General features: G+C 41.6%; 1 protein-coding gene across 6 annotated transcripts in view; it reads left to right on the top strand.

Annotated features, from left to right (window-relative positions):
• Positions 1-24,783, top strand: part of LOC122986693 (vacuolar protein sorting-associated protein 13B-like) — a 342,876-nt gene that overhangs the window by 126,778 nt on the left and 191,315 nt on the right. For 5 of the 6 annotated variants that reach the window (XM_044358002.1, XM_044358001.1, XM_044358004.1 and 2 more), the window contains 2 exons: positions 18,572-18,681; positions 21,145-21,277. In XM_044358002.1, coding sequence (XP_044213937.1) covers positions 18,572-18,681; positions 21,145-21,277 — 243 coding nt within the window. Of the gene's footprint in view, positions 1-783; positions 1,441-18,571; positions 18,682-21,144; positions 21,278-24,783 lie in introns of those variants that run through there. The other variant, XM_044358007.1, reaches the window with a different exon arrangement.

The raw sequence follows: 24,783 nt of genomic DNA, 5'->3' as shown, positions 1-24,783 counted from the left end.
CAAGAAAGAAAAAAAAATGTTACAAAAAAAACTTACAACATAACAATGGTGGGAGTCAAGTAAACTTGGTCCATCTGTACTTCCCCTGCCAGGCATATGTCCTCCACATAACAGAACATCACGTCTTCCTTCTCATCAAAGAAGGACAGCAGAAGCAGCACCATCTCACATCTGACATCTTCAGAGCAACCACTCTGCTCTCCCCTCATCACTTTAAACTTTGTTACAGCCTGTAGAACTTTTTGTTCTTGTTCACAAAAACAGTATTCATTTAGTTCAGGAGCTGTTTCCCCTTCAGATCCACATTCTGTGTGAAAGTTTCTTTAAGCCCAATTCCGGGGAGTTCCCTCAAGTGGACTGCCATGCCAAGTTCGTAGAACCAAAACAGCCACTATTCCAGGAGTTATTTTATATTTTTCCTCTGGTTGGCTTTTAACACTGTGTGTAAAAAGTCAACTTCATCAGAAGTTTGACCTCCTCTGGATTTGCATCAATTTGCTGAAACGTCATCTTCACTTTTTTTTCTTTCTTCTCCTGCTGGCTCTCTGGGGTCTCTCCAAGGGACAAGAGTTTTAAATTCCAGTTAATGCACCCATTAGTGTCCTGGATTGCTGCTCTCCGTTCTGGACAGACTTCGTCTGTGTTAGACTCATCAGTGTGATGCTTTAGTTTTCTTATTTTTGGGGTCGTTGATCACTTCACATTCTCTATCCTATTTTGCAATTACTTGACTAGAGAGTGATACCCTGGCCCAATCACCTCTCCTTCTATTATGTCTTGCAGAGATTTTGGATAATTCCACCATCTTTTTGGCAACTTCAGTAAAGTTCCTTTTACTTATGCAAGAACTTTTCGCATCATCTCACAAACCACAATCTGGACCCCACAATCCGGACCATCTCCCTTCTCATTCGTGGACTTGGTTGTTTTCCTCTCTCCAATGACTGCATCAGTTCCTCTGGGAACTTATCACACAGTATCATGAAGGTATCCACCCAGTCTCTATCAGGACTTTGGCAGCTCTTGGAAGACATTTAGGGTGAACAGAAGTTCACCCCAACGTCTGTGTTTCAGCGGAATGACTTGGTGCCTGTTAACAATATATGATAGTAATGGATAAAAATCTACCAAGTCATTAATGTTAAGACATTGCATTCTTGTACTCTGTTTTGTCACTGAGTACAGATGTTAATCAGAATGATAGTCAGCTTTATGTATATCCATCACAAAATACACAGCTGCATCATTTTGAATTAAAATAATGAGAACTTCTCCAAACTCCATGGACTCATGGACTCTTTTTGACACAAGGAAATGCCCTTTTATATGATGTACCTTTATACTGCATGTCTGTGGAAACACTAGTATTGTTTTCTGAAAAGCCAAACTCCTCATTGCATGTTTGATTGTGTCACTGTAAAGGTTGGGGTAAAACTGTCTTTGACTTGCAGTAGCTGACTTCATCCTGGCCCAGCTGAAAGATATGCCTGAAACATCTGATGTCTTTTGGATAAAGTTTGGCAGATGTTTTCAGTTTTTCAAATGCCCGGCACATCTCTTGAAGTAACTATGTTTACTTTCAAAACATATCATCCATAATCTGATCAAGGGGCCAATTTTCAAAATTTGTGCTGGATAGTGCTGCAAGAAATGGTGTTTTGGTTTTAGTGGACTGTGAAATCTTTTGCACACAAATCATATTAACAGTATCTTCAAACTAGAGAGTTAACTGCCACACATCATCCTCTGGATTTTTCACTTTGTCACCAATTAATACAGACAGCAACTAGGGGTGTCAGTTTCGGTTAAATTTGCTTTCAATAGACTGACACCCATTAACCGGCAACTAACCAGTAAATTTTTATGAAAGGTTGTGATGTAGCTTTCATAATGTAGCTTTTGAGAGCTGTCCAACAGTTGGTGGTCAGAGCTAGCTTGTCTGCCCTGGTTAGCTTGACTTTTAGTTCATCCTTCTTCTCCTCAAAGTGTTTCTCAATACGTTTAGTCACAGTAGCTCTCGATGGCGTTATGTATTTACGCTTGAGGTACTGAACTAGCTCTTTCAATCTCTTGCCCTCTACCACACTGACTGGCAGCATATCAGTCTCAATCATTTCAGCACACCAACTAGGTGATCCCCTTGGACCGAGGCCATTATAATTTTTTTTTCTCAATGAAATACTTCATGTATAGTGCAATATCATAGGATAAGACACCCTCAGATATGTCAACAAGGTGGGAGACCAAGCTGGCAAACATGAATAGATGTCATGGCATTGAAAACAGAGTTTACCTTTATGCCTTTGATGTCTTGACTGTCTTAAGCTTGTAGATCACCAACAGCATAATCTTTCAATCAGCATAATCAGCATAATCTTTTTAAAACTTTCAGGGGTGCGCAGTGGACCACATACATTTGCATCATCATTCTGAAACTCACTGTACCTGCAAAAGTACTGAGAACCACTAAAGTTTTCAGTAAAGCCTCCAATGCCATGTGAACCCAAAGTATCACCAGCAATACAATACAGAGCCCCTTTGACTGTTTCACAACCTATAGTTATTCCATTTTCCTCTGAATCTTTTAAATCCACTAACATCTCTGAGAAAGCCTTAACACTTCCAAATTGTTTAAGGTCACTCTCTCCACAGAATAAGACAAGGGACATGTGATCAGTATTGGACCGCACATGAGCAGGTACATTTGCCACAGAAAAATAGACTGCAGCAACTTTGTGTTTTTTCTTAGCAGAACAGAGGGGATTGACAATTTCAAAATCATCCTGATACAGAATTAACTTCATTAAAGTTTTGTCCATCACTAATGTCACCAAAATCATCTGAGTCTGTTTCACATGACTGATGTGACACTGACTTCTTCTGTAGTTTTGATTCTAATAAGCTATTTATTGTTTGTATCACAGGTATGTAGTAAGCAAGCCTTTGTGTCATATTTTCATCATTTCCTAACATTACTTTTTTAGGCTCTATGTATTTGAACATTTTTTGAACAGATTTTAGCAATAGCAACATGTTAGACATGTCATCTCATAAGTGAACATAGTTTACTTCAAGTGTAATCCTCTCCCAACTCATGCACATGTTGCATCTCTTTGACAATCGTCTATATTGTTGAAGCTGGAAGAAGGAACTGCCCCTGCAATTTTAGGTAGAATAAACACACATTTCTAAGAAAGGTCTCATTGAAATTCTGTGGCAATTCAATGCTTTCATTTGTTGTTGCATCATTTGATGCTCTGGGAAGCATCTTCACATGCAGTGACAGCAGAGGACTATGAAATAGTTTCCCTGTACATGTCTTCTGCTATCCAGCGAACATGCTCTATGTTTCCTGGACATATGAGCAGTAAATGATGATTTCACAGTGAACATATTTTTACAACTAGTTACTGGACATGCCACAGGTCACCTGGCCACTATATGCTCTTTTAAGTGGGATATAAGTTCTTTCACTGTGTGAAATTGGCGCTCACACCGTGAAATGGCTCATTTAAAATCTGTAACAATGGCTCTAGCAGTAACAGAGGGTGCAGGCACATTGTGAACCCAATAGAAATGAGCTTTAGATATAAAAATAAAAATAAAGAGCAGATAAAGAACAGATGAACAGTTAATTATCCATTTGGAAGACAAAGATAAAATTTTTCCAATTCCATCACCAGTCACCTTATGTGTAAATACCTTCAAATTAAAATTGAAACTTGAAAATCTACACATTAGAAAATAATAATGATTTTTCTTTCAATTCCTGTGTGTTGTGACAGCAGGCAAAATAACTTTTTTGTCAATGTCCTAATATTTATGGACAAATCTGTCGTTCATCTGTCCACAATATTAACAATATACTCGATGTTCACCTGCACTAAGCTACAGTATACCAAGCACATTTTATTTTGTACTGTGAACATGAATAGGAAAGTGCAGGTTTTAAGGAACATTTCAATGTAAAATTTTAAAATCCCTCGGCTGTTAGCTACACTTACCCATGAGTTCTTTTATCAGGGAGGCTGTAAAAATAGTTCACATATAATGCAATTTTCTTTTTACAGTGACCTACTACTATTGTAATTTTGCTACTAGCCTACTGTTACATTGTTAAATATAGGACTACTCAATTCTAAACAGACACATCACCTGTTTTTATTTAAACCCTTCATATTAACATAGTTCTACTGTATTTGTACGTATTCTTATCTTATCTCTTACATGAATTTGTAAAATGTAATACGGTTTCTTTCTGTATAAAATAAATCTACCTGACAAAAAAACATTTAATCACAATCATGTTGTAATTTTAACTGTATTGTATTGCTTTTTGTGTTATTTTTACTTAAACTACAGTAATCTGTAAATTCTACAAAGAAATATGATTTTTAACATATTCTTACTTCAAAATTAACAGTTGTGTTTGGTTCAGTATTTTACAAAATATTATTGCTTCATTGTTTTGTTTTTTTACACTTGTCATGATTTTACAGCATTTCACTGTTAATTTCACAGACATTTTTTTTTTTACAGTGTTTTGATTTAATTTAGGTTACATCCTGTACATATGTACAGACATATATACATTCATATCTTATATACAGCCATTTTCTTTTAGACACACACCTACACAGAGTGAATGCACACTGACACACACACATTAGTGCAGTAGTGTAAGATGCAGGTGCCTCATAGCACCAGTGACCAGTGTTATTGTAATGGGCAACTCCCTGCACAGCTGAGATGGTGTGTGTAGACATAACAGCAAAGATGAAAGCTGGTCGAAGAGAGATGGTATAAACTTGTAGAGCATGGCAATAGTTAAAAGGGAGGTTTGGTGTTGCCGTACTTCATGTTTTATCCTTTAGCCACACAAGCCATTATCCTTGAGGGGAAATGGTACCCGGAGCATAGCAACGGCCCAGATGGATGGCCCTGTATCAGAATGCCAGCCTGCTCACTTACAATTTATTATTCTAGCGATGGGACTTAGTGGTTTAGCTGCTCGGATGAAGACAAATACGGGTCTATGATTTTGACCCTTTCTGTTTGAAAAATGAGGGCAAATAGCCCCTTCAGCTTGTTCTTTAGATCACTCCCATTCTCTTTCTGTCTTTTTTTACCTTCTCTCTCTCTCTCTCTCTCTCTCTCTCTCTCTCTCTCTCTCTCTCTCTCTCTCCTCTCTAGTTCCCCATGCCTCAGGCAGTTGTGTTCATTAACCCTGGGAGTAATTATTTTTGTTTTAGTCTCATATTGCTGACATTTCAACTCAAGGGCTCCTCAGTCAGGATTAACCCAAACCGCAAGAAATCACACTTCACAGCCTTTTCTTACAGCAGCGCTTGTTGCCTCCAATTTCAGTCAAATTAAAGGTTTATTTTATTTAGCCGTTTTTTTCACTCAGGCCCTGTACTGTGAGAAAACAAACCAGACTGCTTGCCTTTGATTTGCTGGTTGCTAGTGGCTTTCTCAGTATCCCCTACTCTCTCTCTCTCTCAGTAGGCACAAAGCAGTCCTCTGTGCAGGCACTGGTACTAAAGATCAAGATCACCCTGGTGGTATGATGGTATGAGGGAAAATTCTCTTTGCTTCCTGGGCAGCATAGGCACAACAGCATTGAATTCACTTGCAGGTTGATGCTTCTGATAAGTGTTGCCTTAATACAAGCATCTGTTTTAAGTGCTTTCACCTTTTCCTAAGCAGACTCAATGTTAAGATTTTTTTTCGGATTTTGTCTATGAAATGATACTATAAAGTGAGAAGGCCTATAGTGTTGTAATTAGCTTGAAATTATATTAGTGTAGTTGTACAGCAGATTTAAAATAACAATCTAGTGTATACATACTTGGCCTTGTTAAAGCTGTGGTTCCCTGTCTTTGCCTTGGGGGCCTTAAGGTCCACAGAAACGTTCAACTCCTCTTCCTGCCCAGGGGCACTTACTCTCAACACAGTAGTAATAAACTCTCATGACTCTGAGTAGAGGGGGTTGTGGGGGGGGGGGGGTGTGTCAGTCTGTTTCTACAAGCGTGTATATGTGTGCATCAGCAGCAGTAGTCATAGACCAAGCAGTAGTTGTAAAATCTCATCACTTTGAGTGGTCCTCCGGGGGTCCTGGACTCCTCTCGCTGTGTGTGGTTTGACCTGCCGTGGCCCTCCAGCCCCCCACATGCCCACTTAGATAAACAGGCAGTAAACACAGGCAGTTCTAGCACCACTCTCCTCCCCTCACAGCATATACAAGCCCTGCAGATGAAAGGACTAGTTCCCGACACTAATAGCCACTAGAGATTAGCTTCCACCAACCTCTGGCTCATAATTAAAAGTTTAGCCAACGTGTTCATAAGGCTTCTAATAATAGTAGAATACCCATCTTAGATCACCTCAGTCTCTTGGACGCAATGCCTTCCCTTGAACTTGAAATGTAAACTGGGCACACATCAGCCCTCCTACCCCTGATACTACTGCCATCGACAATTGCTTAAAAAAACAACAAATGTGCACCTAGTCAGCTTGTATAAACAAGGGTTAATAAGTCGCCGCGTCTGCTGAAAGTTGCTATGTGAATACAATCCACAGCCATGACACCGTGATAAATGTAGGCCTTGGTTACATGGGCGGCTCAAGTTGAGGGGAACGTTTTTATTTGCTTATCAGGCTCTCACGCATATCTGAAAATGAGCATATAATTGATGTGTGGAACGGGGCCTGCCATATGAAGTTGTTAGTGATAATTATGAGTCAGGAGGCTTGTGCAATAACATGGTTTCTGATATCACAAGCTATTATCTTGGCAGGTTATGGTCTGAAGAGTAAATTTGTGGTGTGATTTTAACAAATAGGGTCTCGGTTGACATTATTCCGCTGCTTGGAGGTTTATGTAATGTTACTATATGTCTTATTGACCAACTCTGGTTCAGACATGGATATTTCTAGCTGTAGCTGTTGTTGGCAGTATCAGAATCTTGGTAAGCGATACTCTAGGTCACAACAGTTTTCCTCCAACATGTCTCTTACTCCTCCATTATATTCCTAAAAATGGCGTGGGCCACTAATTCTCAACGTGGGGGAAAAAACGTATGTTCCTTTGTGAATTTCATGAGTCTAGACAGAAAACATTTTAATCAAATTTAAGATTTCCACGGAGACAGTCGCTTTGGTCTTTTTTGGATCACCTCGGGATTTGTCCCATTTCCATGGCCAAATATGTCATCTCCCCTTTTTACATCAGTCGGCAGACGACTGAAAGGAAAGGAGATGGATTGTCAGCGAGCTGGCCTTTGCGGCTCTCACCGTCTATGCATTACATGTATATGGAACGGTGCAGCGGTGTTATGAGATGAACAACAGTCTACAGAACAAGTCCAGTGTTATCCTGCTCTTCATTCTGCCTGACAGCTGTACATGTGTATTGTGTGTATCAGTATAATGTGTGCTCGTCTTCATATGAACAGTATCATGAGAGTATGTGTGCTTTCAAACCCAATTAGGTTGTTTTTTAGGAATTTGATTTGAGAGAGGGGTAATTGAACCAAGAGGGGGGTTTGTCCCACTAGATGTAGACTGTGTCCTGATGATAACTCTTAGATTAGAGGTTGAAGGATAAGTGCAGCCTTTTTGGCAGCAGCTGCTGCTGCTTTTCTACCTTCAAAGACTTGTCCTTCCTCCCTCCTTCTCTTCTGCTCTTCCTCCCATTCCCCATATATTTCTCCTGCTTGCCCTCCCTCTCTCCTTTCTCTCAACTGACCTCTGTCCTCCCATCATTTCCTTTTCTTGTCCCTTCCCCTCCCACGTGTTCTTTGTCCCTATCATCCCCACATCTCCCTCTCCTCCCTATCTGTCCTGTTGGTCTGCAATAAGCCAGTCTGGGGAGCATTTCAAGTGTGTTTAGAGTAGCTGACTCATCACTGTTATTGTGCCACGGTTTGTAAATGTATGGCAGCTGATAGTAGTTTGGACGTCCTGTGTTGCAGGTGGCCCAAGCTTTTGTGTGTGCACAAGTACATGTCTGTCTGTATGTGTGATGTCTGACTGTATTAAATACAGCTCTGATGGGTGTAAACACTTCCCACTTATCATCAGTGTGTGTGCAGACAGGAGGGACATCCTCCAAAAACAAGACACACACTCAGCCTTTACTCTGCTGTCAGAGTGAGGAGTGTTCAAACCATGGCTTCATTCAACAGTGACTAATAAAAGGCCAAAGATGCAAAGGAGCTCTTCTTCTGAAGTTTCACAACCCCCCCCCCCCCTCCCCCCCACCATGCCCCCTCCTACACACACACACACACACACACACACACACACATAACTGCATGTCCTTGGAGAGCTATCATCCCTCTCGTTATCTAGACTTATGGAATTCGTAACTTAAAGTTTTTATGCAAAAGTCAGGGTTTTGGGGTTAATGAACACACCAGTAAGAAAGCATGAATCTCTGGCTGTCTGTGCTGATGTACTATTCCACTAAAAAAAGGACCACTATATCAGTTTAGCCCTGACCTTACTGTAACACAAAACCTTTACGAATCTAAAACAACCATAAATTTTCCTCCTCCTCGGTTTTTCTATAATATCTTGAAACATTTTTCTCGCTCTGTTGACTTCTAATTGTTCAGTTATAATCATCCTATTTCTGTTCGAGCTCATCCCTCGTAGCACTGACACCGCAGTGACCCCCTTCCTGTATAAGGATAACCAGCCAATCAGAGCTAGCGTTTCATCATACTGTACACGCCTTCCATCCTTCTATCCCTCCGTCCCTGCATCACAGCTAAAATAGCTCATCCTGAAACCATTAGACCAAATTGCTAAATGGTTCAAATGTGCAACCACTTAAGGCTATGTCTTTAAGAAGAGTAATCTTCAATCTACTGTGGCAAGCAAGAAGAGGATGAGGTGGATAGCGGGAGCAGCAACTGAGACGGACCCACAGAGACCGAAACTGAGAAAAAGAGGGAGAGACAGAAGGAGGAAGGGTTAAGAGATATTAGCTATTTCATATAAACAGCCCTCCGCTCCCCCCATGATACTCTGTCTTTCTCTGTTTCCAACTCATGTATTTATTATTCTGCTGTCAGTTTGGAGAGCAAGTGTAAAATCACATTCATGGGAATGTGAGAGGCTGACACTGTGATAGTTATTGAGGTTAAAAGAAAGTGAAAACACACATGATCAGACTTATTTTCTGTTGCACAAACATGCAAAACATACATAGAAAATGCTGTTTCTGTAGATGGAAGTGTATGACCTGGACTTAAATAATGATTTCAGATAAGGACTAATATATTTCGGATAAGTTATAGATTACAGTTGCTAATTTTATCATCTGAACACATACTGTTAACAGACACAGACACTGATAGCCAGGCACCTGTGGAGTTAAAACAGTTATACCCTCTGAAAGACTAACTGCTCTAGCAAAATGAAACACTGAACCACTGGCAAACATGCTGTGATGTGTTTTGTTGAAACCATAATCATTTCCTTGAATTGAATTTATTTCAGTGCACCCTCACTTGTTAAGAAATACTGATTCCCTCTTTGGATTCTGAAGTTTTTTTTTTTACTAGAATTCTTCTCAACACTTGGTGTTGTGTAGGTTTTTCCCAGGAAGAAATCCCCTGGTGTGCAGAAAATTATGTTTTTTTCCCCATTTCTGGCAGCAGCAACAACATTTTCTTTGGAATAAATGTAAGAACTCAGGAGCTGACATGAGCAGCAACTAACTGAACATCCAATGCTGGCTATGTTATTTTATTGATCTCTGAGGAGCAGAGTGCAAAAATGCCTCATCAGTGACCGCTTATCACCTAAGATGTTGCCAGAATTGGAAGAGTATTTAAAATGAACTTGACTTCACTCATGAACAAAACAGACAAATTGCCTGTCAGAGAAACTCTGACCAGTCGACTGGATGACAGCCAGACCAGTAGACAGATAGATACAGCGCACAGACAGACAGACCAAAGGAGAGGATCCATTGCATATTGCCGTGCAAACATCAGATTCCTCAGTGCAGCATTCCCAGCTTCCTGAGTGACCTCAAATCTCAGCCAGAGGACTTTGATCTGTCACTGAGATCATTACTAAGTCTACTGAACTGACAAAAGGCCAAGCTGAAAGACTGAGGGAACAGAGTTTCTGCAGAGAGGTGGAAAGACTCTTGAAGGTAATTGAAGACAGGATCTCGTCCTCGGTTGAGGGCTGTGAGGAGAGCTGAAGATGGGATTGGGCATCCATCAGCTGGATGTTTATTGTAAAAGACAGGTGGATCATGAAGCTGGTCAGTTGCTGGATGGAGACATATAGGAGAGGAGGACAATAGGAGAGGTAACTACAGATGTCATAGATTATTTAAAAAAGAATAGGTGAGAAAACAGTCAAAAAGGGATATAAATAAATCCAATGAAAGGCAGGAAGTGTAAGAAAGAGAAATGGAAGAGAGAAAGGAAGCCACATCAGCCATGTTCAAACATCATGTAAAAAATGTTTAAATTAAGGAGTACCTGCACTCAGTCTAAGTAGCTGGCCTGTCCTGCCAAGTAGTGGTGACAACATGCTTTTTTTCACACCCTGAGCAGCAGTGATGTAGAGTGGTACATCACAGCTGGGTGTGGTCACAACTACAACAAATATGACCTGACTTTGTCATTGGGTGTGTCATGGATTCAAGACAGTCATACATTTCCCCCCATAAAGACCAGTGCAATTATGCAAAACGTGAACTTACTCTTTAAATGTTTTTTCATCAGCTGGATTTAACCAAATACAGTGTTAAGGTGAAGAAAAATGAAGAGGCCAAGTGCTCGTTCAGTTTCACATGCACTAAGTTCAGGAAACCTTGAGGTGCTCTTGAAGATTAAAAAAACTGATAGTAGAAAAGAAATTTCAGGTACACTTAGGCAGAGCAAGATGAGGAGTTATATTAGAAGCCTTTATTTAGTTGAGCACACTGATTAGAAAGCCAACCGGTTTTCACCTCACAGGGTCTTTATCAGGGGGGAAACTTCTGAAGCTTCTGAAACAAACACATCAAAAACAGTTGGTGTCAAGTTTTGTCTAGCGTAATATTCTAGCTGTATTTCATGGTGATAGGAGGGCAATGCATTTCGAACTCAGTGTTCTTCCTTAGCCAGGATGCTTGAGGTTTCCTGCCCATCTGCATGTCACAGTATGTTGCATGTTTATTTTCTCACTTTGATTTGTGTGCGTCTAAAGCTTCACTAAACAATTACATTTTTTTCGTACAAACAGCTTCCAGTCTTCTTCAAGTTGTTACTATTTGCATGAAGAAAGACCAACATCATTATTCATTTGGCAAAGTATTTCCTCTGGTGTTTATTGCATAACTCCTTCATGGACATTTGTTGACTCAAGAGTATAAGAACCACTATTGCAATTTCAAGGAAACTTCAGATTTTGCCATTTGTATTAAGCTTTTCAATTTGTTACATTGTAATTCATATAAAAATATTTGGAAGGAGCCCCAGCTAATGACAGACATTAAATTGCTTGACTCCCCCTCTCCTTATGACAAACTGAGAGAACTCAGCTTGAACTGTAGTGAAAGCCCATGAGCCAGCTGAATGATAGCAGCGATAAGGAGTTTTCAAGGTAACTATGCAAAACTCAAACTGTGTGGGAAAGCTGCAGCAGAAGCAGAAGTCTGTTTATTTTAATGAGCTCAGAAGTGTCTCTCTTGTTCCCCTTACATTTCACTGGGGCTCATTTAGAGTTCACACAGTGCACTGTATGTCCATGATGGATATGGTAATGATACATTAATGCAATCAGGACCAAGTCTGTTTTGTCTCTCATTAAGAAGGCTAGCTATCTTGCTGACAAGGGCCAGGTCACATTTGGTCATGACTTTAAGCATTTTCCTTCGGTGTGATTTGAAGTGAGCGAGACAGAAAGCGAGTGTACTTTCGTGGGCATATCAGTGAAGGAGAAAGAGGATAGGAAGAGAGATAACAGCTGGAATATTCTGAATCAGGGCTGCTTGGGTTTCAGCAGGGGCACAGGCAGCAATTGTGCAGTGTCTGGTTGTCTTTTCAACACCAAGGGAGTTGATGTGGATTTATGAAGGCTAGGAATCATCTAGAAGGGGGATATGTATGGCTATGGAGCCTCTTATCAACATCTGCTCGACAGAACTGCTCTTCTGCTGTCCTACAACCCTCATCTGGCCTCATTACTAGTCTATAATACATACTATGGATGGATAGAAGTCCATTTTCCCATGGTCAAATGTTTACTGTATGCTCTATTTTAGAGTATTTAAGACAAAAATATATAATTTGTTCCAAAATGTACAAACACTAAACAGCTTCGATCACACTTCAGAGTCACTTGCACAGATGTGGTCAAAAGTTAACTTTTGTTTGGCTGAGTTGGGCTTCATTCAGACCTTACTCAGCCTGATGTGTATCTTAGTATTTGTAAAAATCACCCTAATCAATTTTAAAATAGAAACAAAAACACATTGACACAGTGATATACATACACTGGGCAAGTATTGCTGCTGCTGAGTCAAACACCACCCAAAGCTTTCCAGACAACAGCATTGCAACATGATCAGTGCTGTTATATGAATTTGAACATTAGCCTGAAAAAATGTGTCGAGTCCACAGCTAACAACCGTGAGTCACCAAACCCAGCAGATGGGAAAAAAAGCCTCAGCCCTGGTGGGAACGGAGATAGATCTCTCTCTGCGGATGAGATACAACCCTGTACACACTACATACTGTACATAACCATCATGTACATATGCTGACACTCATGCCTGCTGCATATCAGTGTGTGTACAGTGCATACACAGTTTTGAATTGTACATTGACCTTTCAGACATAAATGTCCTTTCTTCTTGTGTGCAGAGGCACATAAATGATAGGACAGCTCACACACATGCACTACTGCATTAATGCATGTCCAGTCTTTATGTATGTGATATATCCGGTTCACAGGACTTCGCATGTATGGAGACTTATTGTAGCCATCCCATAAATCATACAGATTCTTGGCCAAACTCTAAGGCCCTCTCACTTATCATGTAGATTAGGAAAATGACTTACTTACTCTACATCCAATGTTTTTCTGTTATGTTCCGTCTGCTTAAGTACTGTATCTCTGTCTACTCTGTCTTTGTCTGTCTCTGTTTTTATTTCTCTCTCTGAATGTGTGTCTCTGTCCTTCTGTCTTTCAGTCTGTTCTTCTTGTAGGTGTTTCGCTGCTTCTGTCACTCCATCTTTCTCTCCTTTTACTGACTCCCTCACTGGCTGAATCACTCTCCAGCTCTCTTCCTCCCTGTTACTGTTACTCTTACTGTACCCACATCCATAGTCAACCTTTACGAGGTGGGTCTAGCCTGTCAGCTGCAGGCTACTGCAGTTGAGCCATGTTGAAAGACACACACACACACACACACACACACACACACACACACACTTACTCATGTACACTTATATTCTCTTAAAACCACACACATGTACACACACATATACAGGCTTCCAGTGCAGAGAGTTGTATGGGCCCAGAGTGAGAGCAGGCTTTCCGTAGGCCAGGGTCTGTTTCCAGTCAAACCTGCCTGTGTCCTTCCTGAGCCCCTGGGCTCCTGCAGCGGTATTGCCCCCGGGCTGCTGGGTCGCAGCACGGCAGGGGAACAGCCACACAGTGAATGTGTGTCAAAGAGCAGTGTGTGTGTGTGTGTGTGTGAATAAGAGAGAGAGATGTGTGGCTTCATGTGTCAGTGTCTGTTCACCCTTCTACAGAGTGTACACAAATGGATACAAACAGAAACACTTCCTTATGTTGACAAAGACGCACTTTTATGATACACACGCACACACATTACATATACTGCACACACTGTTCTTTGCACGCACCCACCCACACACAGCTGAGTCCCTTTCTCAGTGGTGTCAACAGCTCCAGGTCTCTACATTCATAGTCACAGACACTCACACAGACACACACACACACACACACACCAGCAGAACACCTGTCGGGCTGCATGGCTCACTCCAGGACACCTTCGAGTCATGAGCTCATCGGAAAAGCAATTAAAGGCAGCGTAGGCCCCGCACGCTGGCGTAATGTTTTGTTTTGCTACTTGGCTTCGAAATTAACCAAACCTGTCAGAAGTCATCTGGCTGACGCGGGCTGGGCTATATTTATTTATTTTCTGTTGGAGAAGCTGGACGCAGGGTCCCAGTGCTGCCTCACGTCCAACAATGAAGCGATTCTGAGGGGGCGCTTAACTGGCTAGAACATGAATCCTCCCCCCTCTGTCTACCTGGGGGGTGGATGGTGAGTGCCTCCCAACTCTCTTTGCTTGTCTGTAACTCTGATGGTGGGGTCATGGCCCTGTAGTTTGGAGGTTGTGCCCTCTGTAACCCCAATCAGGGATTTGGGCTCCACTGTGGGACTTGGTGTTGAACTTGCACTGACCTAACCGCTCCCATTTTTATTGAATTTCATGCTTGCAGTGCCTGAACAAAAGCAGATTTTTGCATTCAAATATGTCAATGTATTAACCAACGTAACATGATAAAAAGACAATATAAAGACAGAAAGGTGTGCGGCAGACAGATTACTGGGGCTGTTGACCCAGTAAAGAGGAAACTGAGAAGAATTTAGCCAGGGCTTAAAGGTTAGAGGCCTTCTCTCAGTCTGGCCTGGTGCTTCGCTGTAGCCTCAGGCTGAGCAGCCCGATGTCAGACAACCGTAAAACAACACCAGCAGCCCCTTGCTCTCTTTTAACTCTACTGGTCTTAAGCCACCGGAGAAAAAAAAAAACACCTTTGACATTAATAGGTCCACTGCGGGTGAGTCAAGGTAAGTGTGTCTTCACAGATGCCTGCGCATATATTGTGCAGTTGTGTGTATTTTCAAAGTCTAGGCCACTGAGCAGTTCTCGGGGTGTTTTCGTGAGGAATCATTTAGGAAGTAAGAAAAACACCTCTGTTATCATTGTCATCACTTTCTGTAATTACCCATATGCCACCCTGTTAGAGCAGAGAAAAACAACAGTTAGCCTGCTGCCGAGGTCGCCCTCGAAGCATGCCAGGTCGTTTCATGGTGCTGCACGCTTCAAAGGAGGTGTCACTCTCCGCCAGTAATGTCAACACAATGATGAAACAAGAACACACAGTGTGGATGGTAAAGCCTTGGTCTTGAAAGCCTCAAAAGCCAGGTCAACACATATTTTGTTTCTGTGTCACTGTCAAACTGACATAGGGGGAGTTTGAGAGAGAGTAGATTGTTTGCTCTGTTAATCGCAGAAAGAGAGCTTTTTGAGTGGTGTTGTGATGTATCAACGTGGCCATGGCTGTCACTGGCAGAAGCCAAATAGACATGACACAGCCACAATTATATGACAGTTGCTGGCAAGACACTGAAAACCCTGCTGAAACACTGCCAGTTACTTCAGAATACTTGGTTATTTTAGCAAACCAGCTTACTAGACTTTAATACACTCAACAAGTCAGCTTCATTCATCTGATGATGAAACAGTTTTGCCCTAATGGAAACTTACATGCGTGGGTTTTTGTTTATTGTATTTGTTCATGGAAATGAAAAAGCTTTTTGCACTGGCTTTGGCACTGTACAGTCATCCGTACAGTGTGAAATTCTGCTTCCTCCGATTTAGTCAAGTCACTTAAACATGCAGTTTATGTCATGTGATCCCCTTTAAAAAGATGAACTTTTCATTAGATATCCTAAGATGAAATCAAGTGCAGTGATTTTTTTCCCCCCCTGCAAAGTGTCCAGTTTCTGTTCTCCTTGTGACTCTTTTAAAGAAAGAAGAAGAAAAAAATTGTGTTTTTATTCCACATATTCTTCCTTGTCAAAACCTGTTGCCTACTTTACCCACAAAACAACTCAACGTCTGACAATTTGGTCAGAGATTTGGGTGTGTTATGCTAGAACTGGCCTCAAGCAGAGATGAGGAGCAGGCTACAAATGACTGGTAACCTCAGATTTCAGTCTTTAGCAGACACTGACTCAAGCGTCATCATTTGAGGCAATTTATCAGAGCAATATATCAGAGCCACAAAAGGATCTAAACAACTTTTTCACATGTACAGTAGTGTTCCCCAAAACCTGTTGTGTAAAATCAGTGGGGCTTTCCTTGAAGTTTAGAGTGAGAAATACTGGTGACATTATAGTGTGCCAGAAGGCTGTATTGGCTGTAATACGTATTGATGCTGTTCAACGACCACAGCTAAGCTGCTCTGGTTGAGAGATATATTTGCAATTAGGCATTTTATATCTTTTTATTTGCTCATTTATCGGTGTAATAACTCCTGAATAAACAATCCATCTACAAAGTTATATGATTTTTTTATGTTATGACTCATTTCTGCTGAATGCACTTTGTCAAGCTCAGTATGTCCCGTAGACCGCGATTTTGGGTTCAATTTATTGAATACATCTTCACTACTCAGCCCATTCCCAGCCTTTTGGGTCCTATACTGCTCATGCTGTTCTGGGGTATGATGAAACCACTTGAAGTCGGGCCCCAGCACTACAGCCACAGCCAAAGCCTATTAAGCAGCCACACTGTGGTGTAGGAGTTCAAGCCACAGGGCTGAGGTTATGATTCCTCATCAGGAGGAGGGGGGAGAGGTGGATGTAGGATGGGAGGATGGGAAGGGTGGAAGAATGGTTTCAGAAGGAAGGGTAGAGAGGGGTGAAAGAGGATAAAGAGGGACAAGACCAGGGTTGAAAGAGTGACCTGGACGGAAAGGGCACAAATTCTAATGTTGAGGTAGAGATTGAGGATACATATGAAGGAGCGAGGGAAGATGGAAAAGAGAAAGCAAGAGAAGGTTTTAGAATGGAATTAAAGCAGAGAAAAATGTCACCAAAGCTGTTGTTATTGAAATGAGAAATTTGGAGGTGTAGGTGGACTGGGAAATAGTGAAGAGACAGAAGGATTGAATTGACAGAAAGTAAAGTAAAAAGATAGATGAAGAAATAGAGGAAGAACTGTGAGTCAGTTTGACTTGATCCAATGAGAAAATTTCTCCTTTGCCCAGAAAGTATTCTGTAACAGTAATAAACCATGGCTGAGGATTAAAGTGCACCTGATGAATAATGATCACACACACACACACACACACACACACACACACACACACACACACACACACACACACACACACACACACACCAGTACCAAAACATGCATACACACACACACTGTATATACAGCTAAATCGCATAATAGATGCACACACACGCATCACAGACCTCACACCTTCTATACACACAGAGAACACACTCATATTCAACAGTACTGACACACACACACATTTCGCATCGCACATGCTTTCAGTCATACACATTTATTACACACACACAAACACACACGCACAAGCTCACAGGCCACAAATCACTGAACGTTGTAAAAGCGGAGCAAATTAGAGCCGTTTTATTTGCATTGTTCACAAGGAATAATAGACGAGAGAGTAACTCCTGCCAAGCTGGAGAGTTGGTGTAACAAAAAATAAGTGTGTGTGCGTGTGTGTGTGTGTTTTTCGAGGGAAAGTTCATAGTTGTGCTTTGTCTATGCTTTAGTGACACTAAAATATGTGCAAGGCAACAAGCAAATTAGGTCTTGTTGGAGGTAAAACGCACTCACTCATTTACACATTCACACTTACACACACTCCACTTTGCCTCAGGGTCTGAAACAGAAGACCGGGGTCTTGTCCAAAGCTCCATTAAACTGCTGAAAGTCCTGCTAGAGCTGAAACATCCTCCTATCGTCATGCTGGGACATTCCACGGCACGCCAGAGACCCTGCGCTAATCCTGCCGGCATGGGAATCATTATTGATAGGATCCTAATGCATTACCTCAGGGCCCGCTTATTGTTGGTAAAGATTATTATTTAAGAGTAAACCAAAACCAAGAGAAAGTCTCAAGTTTCATAGAAATTTATCAAAAGAAAATGTTATTCTTGGCTTAGTGTGATACCACTCTGAAGAGCGCAATTGAAACTAACTGTGCTCCTTGCTGCTCTCCAACAAGCAGGCTCGATACCCACAAGCATGTTATTAGGACGCAGTATAAACTGTGCGGAAGAACCTGACACTCAATCTGAGCAGATTTGCTTAAATCACCTTCACTCATTGGTTATTACCTTACAATGATTTCAGTGATCCGTATCGAAGTGCCTCCTACTTCGCAGAAACAATTGCAGCAGCAGCATTTGAACATTTTGTATATGTGAGTTCACATAGTTTCCACTTTAGTCAATCACACTGTTCATCTCTTGATCTGGATCCTATTGTATTAGCTGTGTTGATCACTCAAGTTTAGCGTTGTCAAAACACTGCTTGAGTGCTTTCAAACAACTGGTATGTGTTTGCTAGCAGTAATTTTGATTTTGTAAAGGCAAGACAGATGTACAGTATATCCGCTCTTATTAGTTTTTTATTTTTATTTTTTGAAAAAGTGGTCATTTATCATGGCTTTTATTGTCTTTGGCTTCAGTGTTGCGCTATTGAAACTCTGATTTGTTGTTTTTCTGTATGTGTGTTTTTTGCGTTGTCCAGGTGCAGTCCTGCTGGTCAGTGTCCAGGGCATAGCTGTCAACGTGGACCCAGTCTTCTGCACATGGCTGCTGTACCAGCCTCACAGAGGGAGCAGCAGACAACAGCAACAGGTACCTGATCCTTCCACATTCTCAGACAGATCTGTCCATTTCTCCTCTTGGCCCTTTGTGTCAGCATGCAAATATGTTATACCTCATAATTTATATTGATAAAGTACTTGAAGTATATTGTACAGTTGCACTCATCCTAAGTTGGACTGGATAAAAGCCTGAAGTGACTGTAAATGTCTGTAGTCCTCCCTCCCTCCATCTCCCTTGCTTTTTCTTTCCCAGCTACCTTTTTCCATGTGCTCTGCTCCCTGTCTTCCATCCAGTCTCTCTCTATTTATTTGACAGGGGTCATGGTGATGGTTATGGACATTGAATGCTCTGTGCCCACACAACACACACACACGCATACATACATGCACAGGCATGCTTAGTCTGATTGCCTGGGATATAGCACAGGTTCACCCCGTAGAGGCACATAAATATATATAGTACAGGAAAGTATCATATTGTAATACTTTTAATGTCTTTTTTTTTTCAACAAGTTGCTCTGTTTCATGCCTCCTGCAGTTTGGAAGGGCTGTCGGCATACGTGTGTGTGAGAGACAAAGAGAGAGGGAGTTAATTGCACCAACTCCTTACGCTGGAGGTTGTTGCTGTACGAGGGTAAACACATGTTATGAGTTGAACTGCAGCCAGTGTGAAGGATACACAACACTGGCTGCTGTGTGTGTGGACATGCCGTAGCAGACCTGTGTCCATGTGTGTTTACGCTCTCGCCTGCGTTCATTTTTGCGTTTCTGTGAGCGCATTTACCTCAGCTGCCTGTCACAGCCACTTCTCAAGGCCTGGCTCGTTTAGACAAGGCCTTCAGCTGAAGGCCAGACAACAGCCTGTGAAGGACAGATGTGAGGACACTGACTGGTAGGTTCAGGGTGGCAGGAAATGATGAGAAAGGAGGTACTGAGAGCAGAGAACAGGACATTCAGAGGGATCGACGAGGGGAGAGGGAAGTATGTGTGACATGAGGAAAGAAACAGGAAGGGCTTTGGGAGTACAGAGGAAAGAGAAGTGGAGAAAAGCACAGGAAAAGTTGACTGGAGAATGAGAAAATGAGTGGAAGTATCAGAGAGCAGTTGAGGAAAAGACAATAGAGAGGGGAGGTACATGGAGGTATGATATAGAAGGAGCGTGGGGTGTGAGAAAAAGCAGAGAGGGGTTGTATGAAAAGTAAATCAAACTACCAGAGTGAGCAGCAAGCACAGGAGAAATAAGAGAACTGAAGCGAGATGGCTGGGGAAGTGGGTAATGAAGAGAAAGGGAATAATAGGAAAAAAGAAGGTTGAGAACCAAACAGGCATTTGCCTTGGCTGTTCTCACCCCCCCGCCCCCCACCCCCCCACACCCCCCACCCCTCAGTGTGTGTGGTAGAAAGGAGTTAGCTCATATTATGTCATCCACCAGGAATGAGCGATGGTCATTGGGTAAGGTACCTGTTTTTAGCATAGAGTATTAAGATGTGGCCAAGCACATATTTTCCATGAAGTGCACAAACGGAATTATATAATATTTTTAACCATTTGACATATGAACTGTCAAACGGAGTATTTCAGTGTCATGTGCAGTCTATGTATGAGTATTTGAGTATTTGTTTTTCAAACATGCATGAGTGATTTAGGAGTGGTTTTCTAATTAAAGAGTATTTTGAACATTCTTTTTGTAGATCTACAGAAGTCCTGAATATGATTTTTGAGTTTAAGTGACTTTGGGCAACTAACCTACTGGCCTACAGTATTTTATTCAGCCTATATTAAGTTGCAAGAACCTGGGAAGGATTTGGCATAATACCTCAGTCAGTAGCTTCAAATACTAATGTAATTTAGGGGCCCATTTTTAATCTTACCACAACCAGCTTTTTGGTTCCGACCCAGTCATCAAAAAACAACTGCATCAATGTTATGTGTGTGTGTGTGTGTGTGTGTGTGTGCATGCGTGTGTGTGTGTGTGTGTTTACACAGGCTGCAGTACGTGGTTGGCCTGCAGCCTTGTGCAGCTGCATCATAGCCTAGTGCTGCTGCTGGCTGATGCTAATGGGGTTTCCTTATTTCAGACCAACCTTCCACTCTTCTGTCTTTCACCCATCTCACTGCCAGCCAGTGTGTGTGTGTGTGTGTGTTTGTGTGTTAGTGTGTTTGGCATGGGAGCATGGGAGACTGCTCAAAAAAAACAGGGAGCTGTCACTAGTCCTTGTTGGTCTTGGAGGTCTCCTTTGTGTTCCACTGCATTTTTCTTTTCTCTTTCTCTCTCTGTCTCCCCTTTATTCTTGCATTGCATTATACATTGTGCCTCCTGATTAACCCAGATCCTTAAGATTGACTAAAGGCATCTCCAGATCATGGCCTTACCAACACAGAATGATGTTGGTACAATATAGAACAATATTTGAATATTCCCTCTTTTCTTTCATTTTTTTTTTCATTTCACATGGGCGTGTAGGTGCTCATTCGTGCTGTGATGTCATTGCAGACTCCAGGTCCAGTTCCTCTGGCTAAGAGGAGAGATGATGAGGTGTCGGTGGGAAGCACACCACTGGCCAAACAGCCCTCCAATCAAGCCTCAGACTATGCCAGCAGCCCTGTCAAAACCAAGACAGTGACAGGTATGCTCACCAACCCCAACCTGTAGCACAGGTATACTGAAGATACAGTATCACATTGTAAACAACACAACATAAATTCTACGCAGCAGGGAGGTTTCCACGCAAGTGAATGATGTTGGCCTGCAGTTCAGCGAATGATCAATGACTCTAATTACATTTACATCTCCCTGGATATTTGCAATAACTGCCACTGTTTCTATGTATAAGGATTTGCTCTTTCACTAGGGGAATAACAACAATTTACTGTATTTAACCTTGTTTCTATGCAATGAATCCATGTTACTATGTTGTTACATAACACTCTACAGTGTGCTGACACCTGAGTGACCCCGTTCCTCAGAGGACACCACATATCCAGGCATGTCCTCCTCTGTTTTCCTCTTCTAGTAGTATTACTTTGGCTCTTTGGGCTCTGGATGCCCAGAATAGATGAGTGGCTTGGCTGTGTGTAGCCTTCTTCTATGCCAGTTTTCCACTTTCTGGGACCCCCTTCACTCAGAACAAACACATTCAGTGCACAGATACACACGCCTGCACAAATCCACAGCATACATGTACATGTCCGCACACACATGCATGCATTACACGTGCACACCTGTGCATGCCACACACAGACACTCACATGCACACAGGTAGCATTTCTGCGGTCATCCCTTAGATCCTTTCCAGCATTTTCCAAATCGACGCTGTCTCTAAGTTGGAAACTCTGAACCTTTTGGGACTCAAGATGGACAGATTGGAGAAACAGCATGGAGGGAAACAGAGATGAGGGAGGATAGATGCAGTTCCGGAACTTGTCAAGGATGTGACTGCCTGCTTTAGTCATAAACACACAGTTAAGCACACCATCAGTATATAGAAGTTTTTAGAGGATTGTTGGTGGTGGCAGGACAGGTCAGGGTAGAATGAAAGTTATTGGCAATACCTCGAGTGTACAGATACAGTGTACTTGTTATGGTATTTTCATCAGTGTGAGGAAACTGTTTAGTGGACTACAGGGATATTGTATAGTGAAGTATGCATGGGAAGCCCAAAACATCAAGCACAGACGCACACACACACACACACACAGTACTGTACACATGTATTCTTACACTCCTACCTGGGAGGATGGCTGGAGCAGTCGCTCTGTGTAGGAGCTGTCCATGACACAACACAGAACCTTACTGACTGCAGAAATGGTTTTCATTTAATACTCATATGGTGTATTTATAAACTTAATGGGCCACTTTCTCTCTCTCTCATGTTCCCCTATAGATATTTAATTAATGTGATCCAGTGGAATGTCTTGGCTAGCTTAATGTAACTGAATTAGTTTCAGAGTTTTGAAAAAGAATAAATAAATAGATTAAAAAGTCTTCCCGATCTCTACTGTTTGAATCTCAGTGTTTAGGCTCCAGGTCCTCTAAACACTTTAACGGTTGAAACATTCACTGCCAAGGCATTTCAATGACGAGTGAGGGGAAATAAGCAAGGGGTTGTTTGTCTTTTTTTTTCTTTTTTAAGTCCCTGGGAAATGTGTTCCCAACAGGAGTGATGAATCCCTGTTTTGAGTGAAGTCATCCTGTAGCTGTAAATAACATTGCATGCGTATGCCGTTCCCCCATGTCAAGTGTTTTGATAGGAAAAATGCTCCTTTGACATTTCAGTCTAAAAGAAGGCCATTAGGGCTCTTTCCGTGCTCGCTTTAAAACCCACCACTAAAAGGTCATTTCGCCTTTTGCTCCTGGTTTTCCCTCTGTTCTTTGTTTTATCCAATCTGCTCTAATGGCTTTTCCATACCACAACATCTTTGCTTACTTACATCTCAACAGTATATTCTTTAATTAGGAGTCGTCAGTAAACAGTCACCTTGGCTCCCATACTGCACACATAGCTAAGTCATGCTGTAGCTTCTCAGCAACACTCAACCTACTAGAATACACTGGCTATCAACGTGCATGACCTCCTATCCACCAGCTGTCTGTTTCTGTGACTGGTCCTTCATCTTGCTGTCTAACTTTTTGTTTTTCTGTCTGTGAAGATGTTTTTCCCCCTGGCTAGTTGTCTGTCTGTCTTTCTGTTACATTTTACACTTTTTTCTCGCGGTCATGCTGTCTGCATTTTTGTCATTCTGTCTACCAGACAGGTGTTGGTAAAGGACTGAAACAAAGCCAAGGCTGGATTTAAGAATGAGCTGACAACACACACATGGATACATTCACACACACAGTGTTCTGGCTGTTGTGAAATGTTAAGTGGACTGCACATCTGGCCTGAAATTGCGTGTTTTGAAGTGTTTAGTGTTAGACATATTTGTGTATGGCATCTCTTTGTTGGGCTGCATTGGTTAGATAGAAACATATACTGAATCAGAGTCAAGCTCTCTCTAATCCAAATATTTCTCTTGTGAAGTGAAAACAAGACATTGGTAACTAGGTACTGGTACTGTATTTTGTTCAAATTCAACCCTTAGTGCTCCCATTCGAACACTCCACATTGGAATAGAGCTTGGGAGTAAATGAATAGCATCTTCTCTGGAAATTGCTGCGGTGTCACAGTAGTAGATGTAATGAAAAGTTACAAATTGTTTCCGTGAGCAATCAGAATAAGAAAAGGGCAGAGGCATTTAGCCCTTGTGGTTTTAATCATAGTGAAACAATAAGCCTCTCTGCAGTCAGAAGATCTTGATAAACTGCAGCTCAACACACCAGAGGAGCTTACAGCACAGCAGGTACTATGTTTCTCTGTACCTCAACTCCAGTTCATCCTTATCCTCATCACATAATAATGTATCCTTCCTGCAATTAACTGTCTTGTTTCTCTCTATGCAAAGATGACTTTATGTCATGGGTCATGAATTAAAAATGTGAAGTTCCCACATCTTTTTGGGTTGTTGGATTGTAGTGATACTTGATACACAGTTTGAAATTCATGCATTGAAATTCTGTTCCACCTCATTTCTCTCAATAATCCAGTGTTCCTGTGATTAATTATTTTGGGGTTAATAAATGGAATGTTAATTCTTAATATTCCCCAGGGTTGGCTTACCATGGAGGGGTAGATAGTTGATACACAGATACTTGACGTAGGTGGAGACTGATCTATCCTGATATTTAGCCCCCTTTTGGGAAATAGTTGTTTAATGCATAAATTTGTGGAAAGAGCTATTTGCTGAGGCAGCTCAGGTACAAAATCCACCCCGAAACTGAATTCACGCATGTAAAATTTATGATTGTACGCAGTAAAATGTACGTCAAAAACTTAAGAGTCATGGCTAGCCAGGACTCCTGTATAGCTCAAGGTCATGCATGGGAATAATATGTGGATTCTGTTGTTAAGGTGGATTTTCCCTTCTAAAGTCTTCCCCCCCAGTCGCCTCATGAGAAGAGCTGCTGACATCTAACATGTTATGATTGGAATTAGGCTATCTAAAGATGATTTATTAATTGCTTTAGCATGTGTGGCACACACTGTAAATAAGGAGGTGGATGTTTAAACAGGAGGGAGATGCTTACTCTGTTATA

This window comes from Thunnus albacares, chromosome 8 (genome assembly GCF_914725855.1).
Source record: "Thunnus albacares chromosome 8, fThuAlb1.1, whole genome shotgun sequence".
Taxonomy (NCBI): domain Eukaryota; kingdom Metazoa; phylum Chordata; class Actinopteri; order Scombriformes; family Scombridae; genus Thunnus; species Thunnus albacares.
Note: the sequence above shows the minus strand (reverse complement) of the source record. Positions and strands in the feature narration are given on the sequence as shown.